Consider the following 12,692-nt stretch of genomic DNA (forward strand, 5'->3'; position numbering starts at 1 on the left):
TACACACACACACACATATATATATATATATATATATATAATTTTTTTAATCTACATAAAAAAATGGTTTCCCAAAGTGGGTTTAATCTAAGAACTGCAGTAGGTTTGTGAATTGATAAAAAGTTAATAATTAATTTTTACAAAAATAAATAAATAATAATAATAATAAATAAATAATTTGAACACTTTAATATTAAAAATAGAATATTTGTTTTCCTGTTTGCCAAGTCAGTGTGATCCTTAATCAACATCAGAAAACTGAAAACATGCAAGTGTGTGTTAAAAAAGTGAAATATTAATTTCATCATTTATTGTTTCTTGACATAATCAGCATTATTGCAGGTACTTAAAGAAGTTTTGGCATTAAGAAACGCAATCAAGTAGGGAATAGGTGATCTTCTCACCTCAAAGAGGTTTGGCTGACAAATTGTTTGGGAATTCATGCATTACATGAACAAACATTAATAAACATGAAAACAATGATATGACACACCCAAAGTCTTTCAGAATCAACGATTAATGATTTACTGCCATTGTGTGAATAGTATGCAATCAGGTAATCCATAAAAAAAGTAACTGTAATCTGATTATGAGCATTTTTGGAATCTGATGCAGATTACATGTAATCAGTTACTACGCAGCTCTGGGTATGTTGTAGGATCAAGGAATCTAAATTACGGGCATGCTGAAAAAAGGCTAATAAGCAGCTAATATGCAAGTAATATGCATGCTAATAAACAAGCAGTTAACAGTAAAAAAATTGGTCCCTAATAAAGCATGAAAATCATCACGTAATCAATCAACAGCTGTTTCCTAACAATCAGATATTTCCTGATGTATTTATTTGGTTATGGTTGAGTATCATTAAGTGCATTTTAGTCATTTTGGTTTAGGAAACTGTGGTTTGCCCTTCTGGTTAATTCATTGCAACAGCGGTGACATAAATGCTGCAGCTCCTGATGGCTTGTCACCGCGTTTTAATTTTCGTCATGCGGTAACTCTGCTTGATCACACCTTGACAACATTTGACCGCATTTTCATAGTTCATTGAAATGAGCGAATTTAAGCACGCAATACTTCTCAAAGAGGCCGTCGGACTGTGTGCCAGTTGTTCCTGAATGATTTTCGTTATAATGTGACTGTGTGGAAAGAATCACTCCAGGCTTGAATGGTGAATGCGCTGTTTCTGTTTGCGATTATAAACAAGCGTTATGAAACTAGGCTGTGGAAAACAAATCGCAACCGTGGTTCGTTCACCAGTTTTTGAGCTCAGCAATGGCTTTGAGGGATCGAAACGGTGTGGAGATGCTCATTTGATGATATCCACATGAATCTGAGGAAGACTGTAATGTAAACTGCATTAAAGGATCGCCGAGTCTGAAGGTTATTACTGTTGTCAGCGCGAAGGAGATCATCTGGGCAAAACAATGGACTAAAGACTGATACGCGGAGTTTAGCTGTGATAAATTTCTCAATTGCACTCGCATTGTTCGAGAAAAAGCCCATCAGGACTGGCCTACACTCATGACTGTTTATGCTCGGGCCTGTTAGTTGTGCGCTCCAGATTACTGGAAACAATTTCAATCTGGAAAGCCACATATAAACACAGGAGGGGAAAATTAGAGGGTGCACATGCCTATAACTCCACTGGTCCATCATAATTTTCTGTTGAACCTGCCCTGCAGAACGCAGCGCTACAGACCGCAGTATGTGCCGTATTTATTTGGCTAGGCTAGTGTGGAGTAAGCAGGTCCAGGCCAGGCTTTCATAGAGGAATACCCATTCATTCCTGACTGCTGGAAGAAAAATAACTCAGCCTCTGACATTTCACATCACGGATTCGGCCAAGTTTTAATGAACCGCATTCAAATATCAGTGCAAGATCCAAAATCTTATGCTCATTACGGCGATTCGGTTAAGTGTAGAAAACCAGGTGGTGTGCATTTATTGCACATTTTGACCAATTTGAAAAACGGCCTGATTTCCTGCAAATCTCATCATCAGAGTTACTCACGTTCATTAAAAACAAGCTTTACATTTTCTGTTTTGCGTGTGGCGACCCGCGTATGACAATAATTACTTTTGTCTGATCTAATTAGCTCTGACTGCTTCAAAAAATGAGCGAACCTTGAAATGATATTTACAAATCTAATTGAAATCATACATTAGTCACTAAATAGACCAATCTTGCCTTTTGAAATTTGAATTGCATAGGTGAGATCGAAATAATACGTTGTGGACATTCAATAGACGACTTATTATAATGGCTTAATTAGTGACGGACTGTATGCATCACACTTTTTCCCCTGTCACGCCCTTAAGTTGTTTTCACGGTCTCATACGGCGAAAGACCATTAACTGGTGATGAGGTACTGCAGGTATTATTACGCGGTTGGCCACAGTATGGAAGTGGAACCTACTGCTTCATCCAGTGTGCCGACTGTGAGGAGTGTGTGGTAAACCTCTTCTCACACATTAATGAATATCTGCAAAGCACTTCAAATCTAAATATTTGACTTACGGTTCAGACTGCTGGTGAGAGCAGGATTCTCTCACCGTCACACCTGCCAGAAACACCGACCCAACACATGAAACCTGTGTGAGAGAGTATAATATTGCATCGTCTGGTTAATGGAGAGCAACATGCAGTCAACAGGTGCGTCTTCAGAATGATGAGATTGGAAGATGGTAATGTGTGTCTCAAGCAGGTTCTGTAACTAAATAAATGTCCATTAAAAACGTGTAGCGTATTAAACTTGACAGCTGATCTTTCCCTTGTTTCTTGGCAAAAGAGAAGAGAAACCATTCATGAGCCATTTAAAATATGCATTTCAATTCTTCAGTACTACGAGAAAACAAAAAGTGCGTGTATCAAAATGTAAATGTAGATTTAAAAAAAAAAAAATCTATTTCCTATCATTCATCAGAGAAAAGGGTAATCAAATGTCAAATGATTATTATATATAGACCAATCTAATAATTACTTCAATAAATAATCAAATAAATCTTAATGTTTTGCTGATGTTTTGATAGGTGCTAATAAGCCCTACTTAAAATGAGACAATAGCAATTGCATTGACAGAAGATGTAAGCACAATTACTTAAAAATATCAACAACTACAAAACTTATGAGCTTGTGTCAACCTTAAAGCTGAGGGCTTTTCAGGTTTTTAAAGGGACTTTTTTTCATTATTGGTTAGGGTTAGGGGACAATTGTTTTTTACGAGGTATATTCAAGAAAAGATGTGACCCTGGACCACAAAACCAGTCTCAAGTAGCACGGGTACATATTTGTATATTTGTAGCAATAGCCAAAAAATACATTGTATGGGTCAAAATTATTGATTATTATTATTATTTTTTTTTTTTTTTTGTATCTCGGCCAAATATTGTCCTATGCTAACAAACCATACATTGATGGTAAACTTATTTATGCATCAATCCCAATTTTTTTTTTTTTTAAATTGTAAGACCGGTTTTGTGGTCCAGGGTCTCATCTCATGTATGAAATGCCTATGAGTCTCCAGACACAAATGATGACACTGAAGCATATATGGAATATCCACACTGCTCCAGATTTACAATCATAAAGACATTCTGACACCACTTGAATGTTCAAAACAAAACTATTATGTTTGTGCGGTGCATGTTTTAAGCATAATTCTAAAACACATTCTGCTTGTTTATGTAATATAAGTTGTTTTTCTGCATTAGACATGCAACACAGGTCAAAATGTGTCCATTCAGTGTTTAATGACTGAAATCTTTGATACAACCTAAATCCAGCTTGAAAAGTAGAAACAAGCTATACTCTAAATTCATCTTATTTACCTGGCTGAATGACATTCATCATCAGTTCTAAGTGTAGAAATGTGATGCTAAACAACTCATGATATCACTGTTTTGTTTTTTAAAACGCCCTCTTTTTAAGCAATTAAACAGTTATGCTCTACCCATAGGAATGTTTTAGACCAGAGGTTAAGCATAATATCATCAACGAATGTAACACTGCGGTTAATGACTAATGAGTAATGTGATTAACAAACTAAACTGACATCAAAATGTTGGCAAGTGGATTACAGTATGTTGCGACTTATTATAAACAACACCATAGAGCAAAGTCTATAGCAAAGATCACATACAAAACTGGTTGTATGATTAAACCAATTCTAACTTTTTTTTTTTTTTTTTTTTTTTTTTTTTTTTACGACTATTCTTTCTACAGGTAAAGCTTTGGTTGACTGCGCGGCATGCCATGTCTGATAAACGCACGCCACCTGGTTTCCTGAGGTGAAATTCTTCTGCGAGCGCATGGAGCAAAGGTGAGCAAAGACGCAGGTGAAGCCGCCTCGCTATGACGAAACTCGGCTCAAATCAACAAAGCAATTCATCATGAGTCTATCTGATGTTTGTCCACATACGCTCGACCGCTTTATTTCAAAACAGGGTGTGCATGATCCGTGTGTTTTTCTAAGAGTGTTTTTAAGACTTAAAGGCAGCCGCTCAGGCCACGCCCCCTGTAGGCATACCCGGAGGTGAGCGGCTATATTAGACAGCTGAGCGCTTGCTCGGGATGTTAAGTGCACTTATCTGCAGCAGGTACAAGTCCTGTCACTCTCACGCTTTGGATTTTGGTTGACAGCTCCGCGTGGCTATTCTAGCACTCAAGCAGCTTCCCTCGTGTCTTTCTGAGGACCCTTACTGGACAGAAGCGTTTGGACTGTTAACAGTGTCACAAATGAAACTGGAGGTTTTCTGCGGGGGTCACTACGACTCCAAGCCCGCGGAGCTCTGCAGCGACGCCGAGGGCAGCATCCCGTCGCCGATGTCCGCGGAGGAAGAGCTGGGCTCGGATGGAGACTGCGTGGCGCACAGTCCGGCACCTGTTCCTCCGGGCGCTGAGAGCAAAGGCAAGCCCTACACCCGGAGACCCAAGCCTCCATACTCATACATCGCTCTGATCGCCATGGCCATCCGTGACTCAAACTCGGGCCGCCTCACTTTGGCCGAAATCAACGACTACCTCATGAAAAAGTTCCCGTTTTTTAGAGGCAGCTACACCGGCTGGAGGAACTCGGTGCGCCACAATCTGTCTCTCAACGACTGCTTTCTCAAGGTGCTGCGGGATCCCTCCAGACCGTGGGGGAAGGACAACTACTGGATGCTGAACCCGCACAGCGAGTACACCTTTGCGGACGGAGTGTTTCGCCGAAGGAGAAAGCGCATCAGCAAAAAAACAGGCAAGGAGCCAGAGGGGCCGAGCCAAGCTCCTGCGGTGGACACCAGGGACTCTATCGTTACGCCTCCTTCCAGCGCCAAGTTTACGAGCTCTTTCGCCATTGACAGCATCCTCAGTCGACCTTTCAGGAAAGAGGAACGCCCCGTTTACAAACCCGACACCTGGCAGAGGGGAGTGGACATGCTGCCTTATGTCATGCGGGGCTCCCCTGTGGCTCTTCCTCACACGCAGGTGCTTCGGTCCTTCGGGCCCCCAGAGGACCCCGCCATCAGCTGCCGTCACCAGCGGGACTTTTTCCCATTCCAGCTGACATCCGAGTGCCTGTCGATCCCACACACGACTGCGGCGGCAGCAGCGCCCGTGTCGGCGTCTGCGGGCTTTCACCCGTTCAAGATTGACTATTTGTTGTCGTAATATGGCGCGGGTCTAGGGTGGGCAACTTTGGCACTTTCTGAGCACTTGTGACTTGACAAAGACATACATTTCATCTGTCTGCATAAAGGTCGTCCGGGAAAGTTTTATGCAAAATGACAAAGAGTGAAAGTTGTGAACTATTTAATATTCTATTTGTACTGTCCTACTGAACGGTTGTGTTGTTTTTAAGCTGTCGTCTGTCGTGTATTTATTTGTCGGTTGTGTTTGTGTTGAACCAGGTGCCTCAAACGATTCTTAAAAAAGTAAACTTGTTTTCATTTCAGATTTACTGTTTAAGATAAACCATTCAAGAGAAAAGCTGAATTTGAGTTCTTACAAAGGAAGTGAGGCTCCTGCATCTAAACTGGAATTATTGTAAACTATTTTTCTGACAGAATGCATGCGCATTTTATATTGAATAATAAAACATGTTTTCAAATTAAACACGATCTAATTGTTATCAGTCAATAAGTTCATGGCCAGATGTTTTAAAAGATGTGTTATCCTGTGAGCTAATCATAGCGTAGATTTTTGCCCAATTACTGGCGGTGCTGTTGATTGAAACTAATAAAACAACGTATAGGTGAATTCAGGTAAATTGGGATGCTTTTTTTCCATTGAGATGACTGTTGGGGGGATGATGTTATAACAATGTTATAATGTTTGCTATAGCCAGAGAGTTTTATAGCAGTACCTGCAGGTGGTGTTATCATAATGCCCTTCTGTCTGGGCGCCTCTGTTTGTTTTCAAACTTCCCTTGCATCCGTATCCTTAACATGTGTATATTAATAGTTCAGCCCGTTGAAAGCGTGGCAGTTTTGAGACTTTGGTGAAGGACAATAAAACAAGATAAAGCAGCTCTAGTTTGAGGCAGCTATGTTGAAATGAATTCCCAGTTCCATACGTTTCCACGAGCTGTCCACGGTCCTGAAGATAAGATGACATAACTCAGTTGTCAAGGCCAAGTACAGTATTTACCTGCTAAGATAGGTAAAACCATACGATGCGTCATTTCTAAATCTAGTGTCTTCCTTTCTGCCTTAAACACTACCCTTTAAACACACCCGTCAAATATTTTTATTATAATAAATGATTACAAGTAGTAATATTAGTTATTAAAGTAGTATCAGTTTTCGTTATTGGTGTTACATTTTCGTTCGTTTGTTTTATTTTATTTTTATGTATTTACTTATTTGCTTTTATCTATTTATTTTTATTTCATTTAATTTTTATTTTATTTATTTTATTCTTTTGGCTAAATAGACACGTCTCAATAGATCAGTTTCCTAAAAAGCAGACCGTTTCAGAAGCACAAATTATAATATCAAATCCACAATAAATTGACGAAATAATAAGTTAATGAAGTAAAAAAGTGAATGTAAACATTCGTGTGCATGCGCGGGAAAATTACCCACATAAGTTCAAATATCGATATATTAATGTCAATATATTTGTATCATTTATAGCTCCTAAATGACAGTCACAAATGTTGTTCACGTAACTGAAATCGAAATCATGTTACGTCTGCAACACTGTGATTAGACACCACTTGTGTCTGCCAAACTAAAAAAAAAAAAAAAAAAAAAAAAAAAAAAAAAAAATCGACCTCAACTTATAAAGTGTAATGTGACGTTAAAGAGAAAGTCATTAGCACCCAATCAAACTGACAGGGCCCTTTGCCATTTAAGGCATTTAAGGGTCTGTCATCTGGAGAGACTATACTGCAACCTACAGGATGTAATGTACAATATCTACTACACAACAGCAGGCAAAAGTGTGGTATATTAAAAACAAGATTACTGTAATGAAAAAAAAAAAAAAAAAAAAAAAAAAATTTGCACGGTTAAATAGTACTCTTATTTTATATATATATATATATATATATATATATATATATTTAAAAGTTTGATTGTGAATTCACGTTTTATAGATATGTAAAATAGTTTATTTTTCTTTTTATATTTTTATATCATCAAAATGAATATGCAGCGAAAATTAAAACCCACGTCAGCAATTCCCCAAAGAGCGTAATCTTTGTTATCATCATGCAGTTTATTTGTTTGATTGCAATTTAAACAATTGCTGAAGTTGTTGGACTTGTGAGGGAGAGAAACATTCGTCATTCGTAGGCGCCTCGAGAACTCAGGGCTTTGTTTTTTCTTTGCAGAGTTTCCCCGAGAGCGGACACAGATATATTTAGCAATTCAATATTTATATTTTCTGTCCAGAACTGCAAATATCCGTCCCCCGAAGTGCCTCTTGTCACGCGGAGAGTAAAAACCTCTAATATTGGCATTACTCGGCTCTAAGTATTGACAAACAGCACTCAAATGCGGACTCAGAGACCCGACGTAGATTTGTCACCTTTAGTCAAAAGGTCACCTATACAACAGTGGAGGAACCCGGCGGTCCAGTAGCTACAACAATATTATCCCCGCAACGAGAAACCTTCAAAGTCTTAAACGTATTTTTCTTCTGCACCGAGCACGGCTTTTTCTAAGCCAAGCGTGCATCCTGAACGCAGCAGGGATAGCGGGTTTGATGTTGCCGGGAATTTTTGGGGCGATTATTTTCTTTACCTTTATTGTTATGACGAGGGCTGATTTTATCTCCACATCCTTTTGTTGTCTTTGATAAAGATGTGAGGCTGCTTGTTTCTGCCTATGAAGCACGGCTGTGAAAATTGCCCTCGCACTGCATTCGTGTGTTTTAGTGCGCGTATTCATGACGAAGCCAAATTAAAAAAGACCAACTGCTGTGTAGGCCTAATGTTTAAACTGTAAGAGTCTAGTAAACAGTAGTAGAATCGATTAGTTTACAGAGCAAATAAATATACACACAAAGAAAGGCCTAATCATTGACACGTGTAATGATAATAAAACAAAATTCGTTAATTATAGAACCGTCTATTGGATTATGCAAGCACAAAAACAATTATTATTAGTAGTATTGGTATTATTGTTATCCATTTTGCACGCACTGTTACGTTTTAAATGAAATATTTAAAACAAAACCAAGTGACTGCACATTTATTGTTGTTTTTCTTTCAAGATAATCATGAATGTTGCGTTGAACTGGAGATTTTCCCCCCTTTTTTTTCGTATGGCCAATTAAGCTCACTTTCCACAATTAATTAGTCCTTCTCTCAGGGGGGATGATAGGGGTCCGGGATGGTAAACTGACACTGCGCTGTGTGTGGTATCCGAGCACTGGCGCAGCGGCTGATGGAAAAAGCCTGCTTCCACTCATGTCAAAATCATTTATCCAGAACAGCCCTTTACAAGAACTTGTATACACTTGGAGAGGGACTTTTTTCGCCCACCCCCATCATGCGTACTTGACAAGATGCTCAACCAGGTCACTGCCTTACGTGCTCGCATTCTTCTCTCTTCGGCGAAGCGACGAACGCTTATATTTCGCACGTTGTTCCCTCGACGTTCAAACGCGCCATTACATTGTGCCACTCACTAGAAGTGCTTTTCTATTTCAGCCTCCTGTCCTCCAGTGCCAGAACTCTCACCAAAACACGCCATTAATTACTGGAGGTCTGACAGCTTTCGCCCCGGTGTTTGGCGTGTGGCGCTGTTGATTGAAACGTCGGACTAGGCTTGATAAATGGCGTTATTGCGTGTATTTAGGCTGTCAGAGGGGAGGTGGGGAGTCTCTCTGCTCGGACTCTGCACAGCCTCCTGCCAGACCGATAGCTGGAGGCATGCCAGACATGGAAAGGGGTGGGTCTCCGCAGTTTGAGGAGATTTCTTGGAGGAATTTAGTGGGGATCTAGGGGGCAGAGAGAGATTTACGAATTGATAGGTGGTCGCGTTTTGTTTGGCCGCACGTCTTTGCGCCAGAGGACTCTGGAGCATTGAGTTTCCTTCTCTTAAAGGATTAGTCCTCACGATGGCCACCAAGAGACTAAGGAGGGGTCGCTATCCTGGCGACACACAGCTGGTGGCTTCAACCGGGAACGCGTCCTGCGAGCAGAGCAGAATTGTGGCGCACTGACCTCGGCCGCCTTGAAGAGACACTGGCTTTTAGGAGAGATTTGCCTGGAGTAACCACAGTTTTCTCCTTTATTTTTTAGTCCTGACTCTCGTTTTTGAAGGTTGAACCCGTCTTTTTTACACCCATTCAGCTTCCTTTGGGCTACAAGGCTTAGCAATGACGACTGAAAGCTCTCAGCAGCAGCTGGACCCGCCGCCTCCCCTCAGATCCAGCCCGGCATCCAGTGCCATGCACTCGGCGCTTCAGAGCACACAGACAGTGCTGGAGAGCACAGCTGCGACCGGCAGCAAGGGCAAAAAGTCCAACTCGGGCATGAGACGCCCCGAAAAGCCGCCTTACTCCTATATCGCTCTCATAGTCATGGCGATACAGAGCTCTCCGACCAAAAGGTTAACGCTGAGTGAAATCTATCAGTTCCTCCAAGCTCGTTTCCCGTTTTTTAGGGGTTCCTACCAGGGCTGGAAAAATTCTGTCAGACACAATTTGTCCCTCAACGAGTGTTTCATCAAACTTCCCAAAGGCCTCGGGCGGCCGGGCAAAGGCCACTATTGGACCATCGACCCTGGGAGCGAGTTCATGTTCGAGGAGGGCTCTTTTCGACGCAGGCCCCGTGGTTTCCGAAGGAAATGCCAGGCTCTTAAGCCTATGTACCGCATGATGAACGGCATCGGCTTCGGCGCTTCGATGCTGCCCCAAAACTTTGACTTCCAGTCGCCCTCCGCGTCCCTGGCCTGCCATGCCAACGGCTACAATCTGGATATGATGAGCAACCCGGTACCTGGCGTCCACGCGGGTTACGATGGCCTCAGTACAGGCCATCATGTCTCGCACATGTCACCGAGCCCGGGTTCTACATACATGACGGCATGCCAAGTCGCTTCCAACGGCGAGTACGGCCCAGACAGCAGCAACAGTCCGCTCCACTCGCCGCCGGCCATGAGCGGCTCTTTGGAGTGCCATTCGCCGTATGGAGCCGCCTCGGCACATTGGGCTTCATCAGGTGTGTCTCCTTACATTAAACAGCAGCCACTAGCTTCCAGCAGCCCGACTTCCTCTGGATTACACTCGAGTATGCCGCCTTATTCTCTGGAGCAGGGCTATCTGCATCACAACGGCAGAGAGTCGGCCGACATCTCAGGTACAAAGTCGCTAATGCACACACTCTTTACAATGTCTCGATTTGATATTTCTTCATATAGTTAAGCAGGTTAAGAAAGCATTATATAGTTTCCCATTAAACAATGTTTTAATATATATATTAATACAATGTCGTTTAAAATAAGAAAGGCCGCCTAAATATTACAAGCACACAAATCTATGTTAAATCAGGTTTGTGTACTATTTAACAATTTAACCTATTAAAGTAGCACAGCTTGTCGGAGCAATTTTATTAATGCTTTTAAAATGTATTTTATTAGGCTATAATCATTGTGCCTATTCATCGATAATTATTTACAATAAAAGACCATGATATTTGCAGAAAGGGCAAATTCCTTGAGTCATTTATAATTTTTTATTCCCTCAAACTGGGACATGTGAGTAAATTGTTTTCAGAGGCCTACATAGTTTTATGTGTTACATGCGTGTTAAGAGCGCATTTAGACGAATGAATTAAAGTTTCTGCGTGACAATTAAGAATTACTCACGCATTTTGAGTTGATTTTCCTGCGGTGCTTTTTTTGCAGACACAATATAATTAGGAAAATAGCAAATGTCTGACGCAGAAGGCCTTTGTGAGCTGTTTGGGATTTTTTTTTCTTTCCATCATTTCTTAAGGTTAAGAAAACAGTGCTGTCTTTAATGCAAACTAAAGAGGATTTTACACGTGTATTTAGTTTAGCCAGTGTGGGCTGTTTAACTGTGAGACTTCGTATGAGGCCCGGGTGATCAAAAAAACAAACACCTAGCCCCCTAAATGACGTTTTAATATAAGAAAATACAAGAAATATATTGTTAAAATTCCATTAATGCGCTGAAACAAAAATGGGAGGAAGTTTGATGTTGGTTGAACTGAGTTCATTCAGAGATACAGAAAACAATACCATTGTTGTTAAAATACTGGCTTGGCGTTGAAAGGACTAAAATACATTGTCTGAGCTGGTAATAAGCATGTCGTCTATTAAAGCTAAAAACAATATTGTTTTTCTGTATAAAGCGCTTAAGCTCTGATGCTTCCACTTCTAAGAAGATTGTAAAGACAATTAAGCACACTTTCGATGATGATATTATTCTAGCAATATATATCAATAATGGTGTTTTTTTCGTCAGCAGGAATGTCTCGATACCAAACCCACACATCGCCAGTCTGTGACAGAAAAGACTTTGTGCTGAACTTCAACGGTATTACATCGTTTCATCCATCCAGCAGTGGATCCTACTATCACCATCAGCTACATCATCACCAAGGAGTCTGTCAAGATGTAAAGCCATGCGTTATGTAATTTAAACTATGACAAGCAGAAAAAAAAAAATCCGAACGTACGGACTGAACTCGCAAATGACGAGATTGAGTGCGTTTGATGCACGGTTATCTATGAAGAATAAATAAAATCAATGGAAGGCGAAGTTGAGCCGCTCATCTCTCCGTATTTACTGAGAGAATCTATGAAGGAAGAAATGAATTGATCGGAACTGAGGACTCCACAGGGAGGGACAGCATTTGGGCTTTTTTTTTTTTTTTTTTTTTTTTGGAAAGATTGTGACATATTTACAATCTTGGAAAAACCTCGTAATGTCCGCAAATGAGGAGACACGATGTTTAACAAAGCTGTTTATCCAGTCCATAATCAATAGCCAAGTCTTTTGTTTGATTTGACCACGATTCTAATGAGAATGAGAGGGGGGAGTGTTCAATAACTGAGCATATAAAGTCATAGTAAAATTAAACCTTGTTATTTTCGAGGCACTCAGCAACACAGCGAAATACTGAATTCAATGGCGTGGGAATCGATGCATGTCACAAACCCACTTGAATACAAAGTATCTTATTTGTCTAAACCTTATGTGTGTTTCTTTTTGACGGCTCTTCAGTGAT

The 12,692-nt window shown here is 40.6% G+C and overlaps 2 protein-coding genes across 2 annotated transcripts; both read left to right on the forward strand.

Moving 5' to 3' along the window:
• Nucleotides 1–4,558: 4,558 nt before the first annotated feature.
• On the forward strand, nucleotides 4,559–6,232 carry foxq1a (forkhead box Q1a). The gene has a single exon (XM_051123538.1). It carries the CDS (start codon nucleotides 4,739–4,741, stop codon nucleotides 5,651–5,653), a length of 915 nt encoding a protein of 304 aa, XP_050979495.1. The 5' UTR covers nucleotides 4,559–4,738; the 3' UTR covers nucleotides 5,654–6,232.
• A 3,028-nt stretch (nucleotides 6,233–9,260) lies between these two features.
• foxf2a (forkhead box F2a) lies at nucleotides 9,261–12,275 on the forward strand. Its single transcript, XM_051123356.1, has 2 exons — nucleotides 9,261–10,796; nucleotides 11,930–12,275. The coding sequence occupies exons 1-2, from the start codon at nucleotides 9,815–9,817 to the stop codon at nucleotides 12,097–12,099; spliced, it is 1,152 nt and encodes a 383-aa protein (XP_050979313.1). The 5' UTR covers nucleotides 9,261–9,814; the 3' UTR covers nucleotides 12,100–12,275.
• The last annotated feature ends 417 nt before the right edge of the window (nucleotides 12,276–12,692 follow it).

This window comes from Labeo rohita, chromosome 2 (assembly GCF_022985175.1).
Source record: "Labeo rohita strain BAU-BD-2019 chromosome 2, IGBB_LRoh.1.0, whole genome shotgun sequence".
NCBI classification, from domain to species: domain Eukaryota; kingdom Metazoa; phylum Chordata; class Actinopteri; order Cypriniformes; family Cyprinidae; genus Labeo; species Labeo rohita.

Coding starts and splice junctions, on each gene's coding strand:
- foxq1a (XM_051123538.1), top strand. CDS start 4,739: ATGAAACTGGAGGTTTTCTGCGGGGGTCACTACGACTCCAAGCCCGCG.
- foxf2a (XM_051123356.1), top strand. CDS start 9,815: ATGACGACTGAAAGCTCTCAGCAGCAGCTGGACCCGCCGCCTCCCCTC. Junction 10,797..11,929: donor AGAGTCGGCCGACATCTCAG/GTACAAAGTCGC, acceptor TTTCGTCAGCAG/GAATGTCTCGATACCAAACC.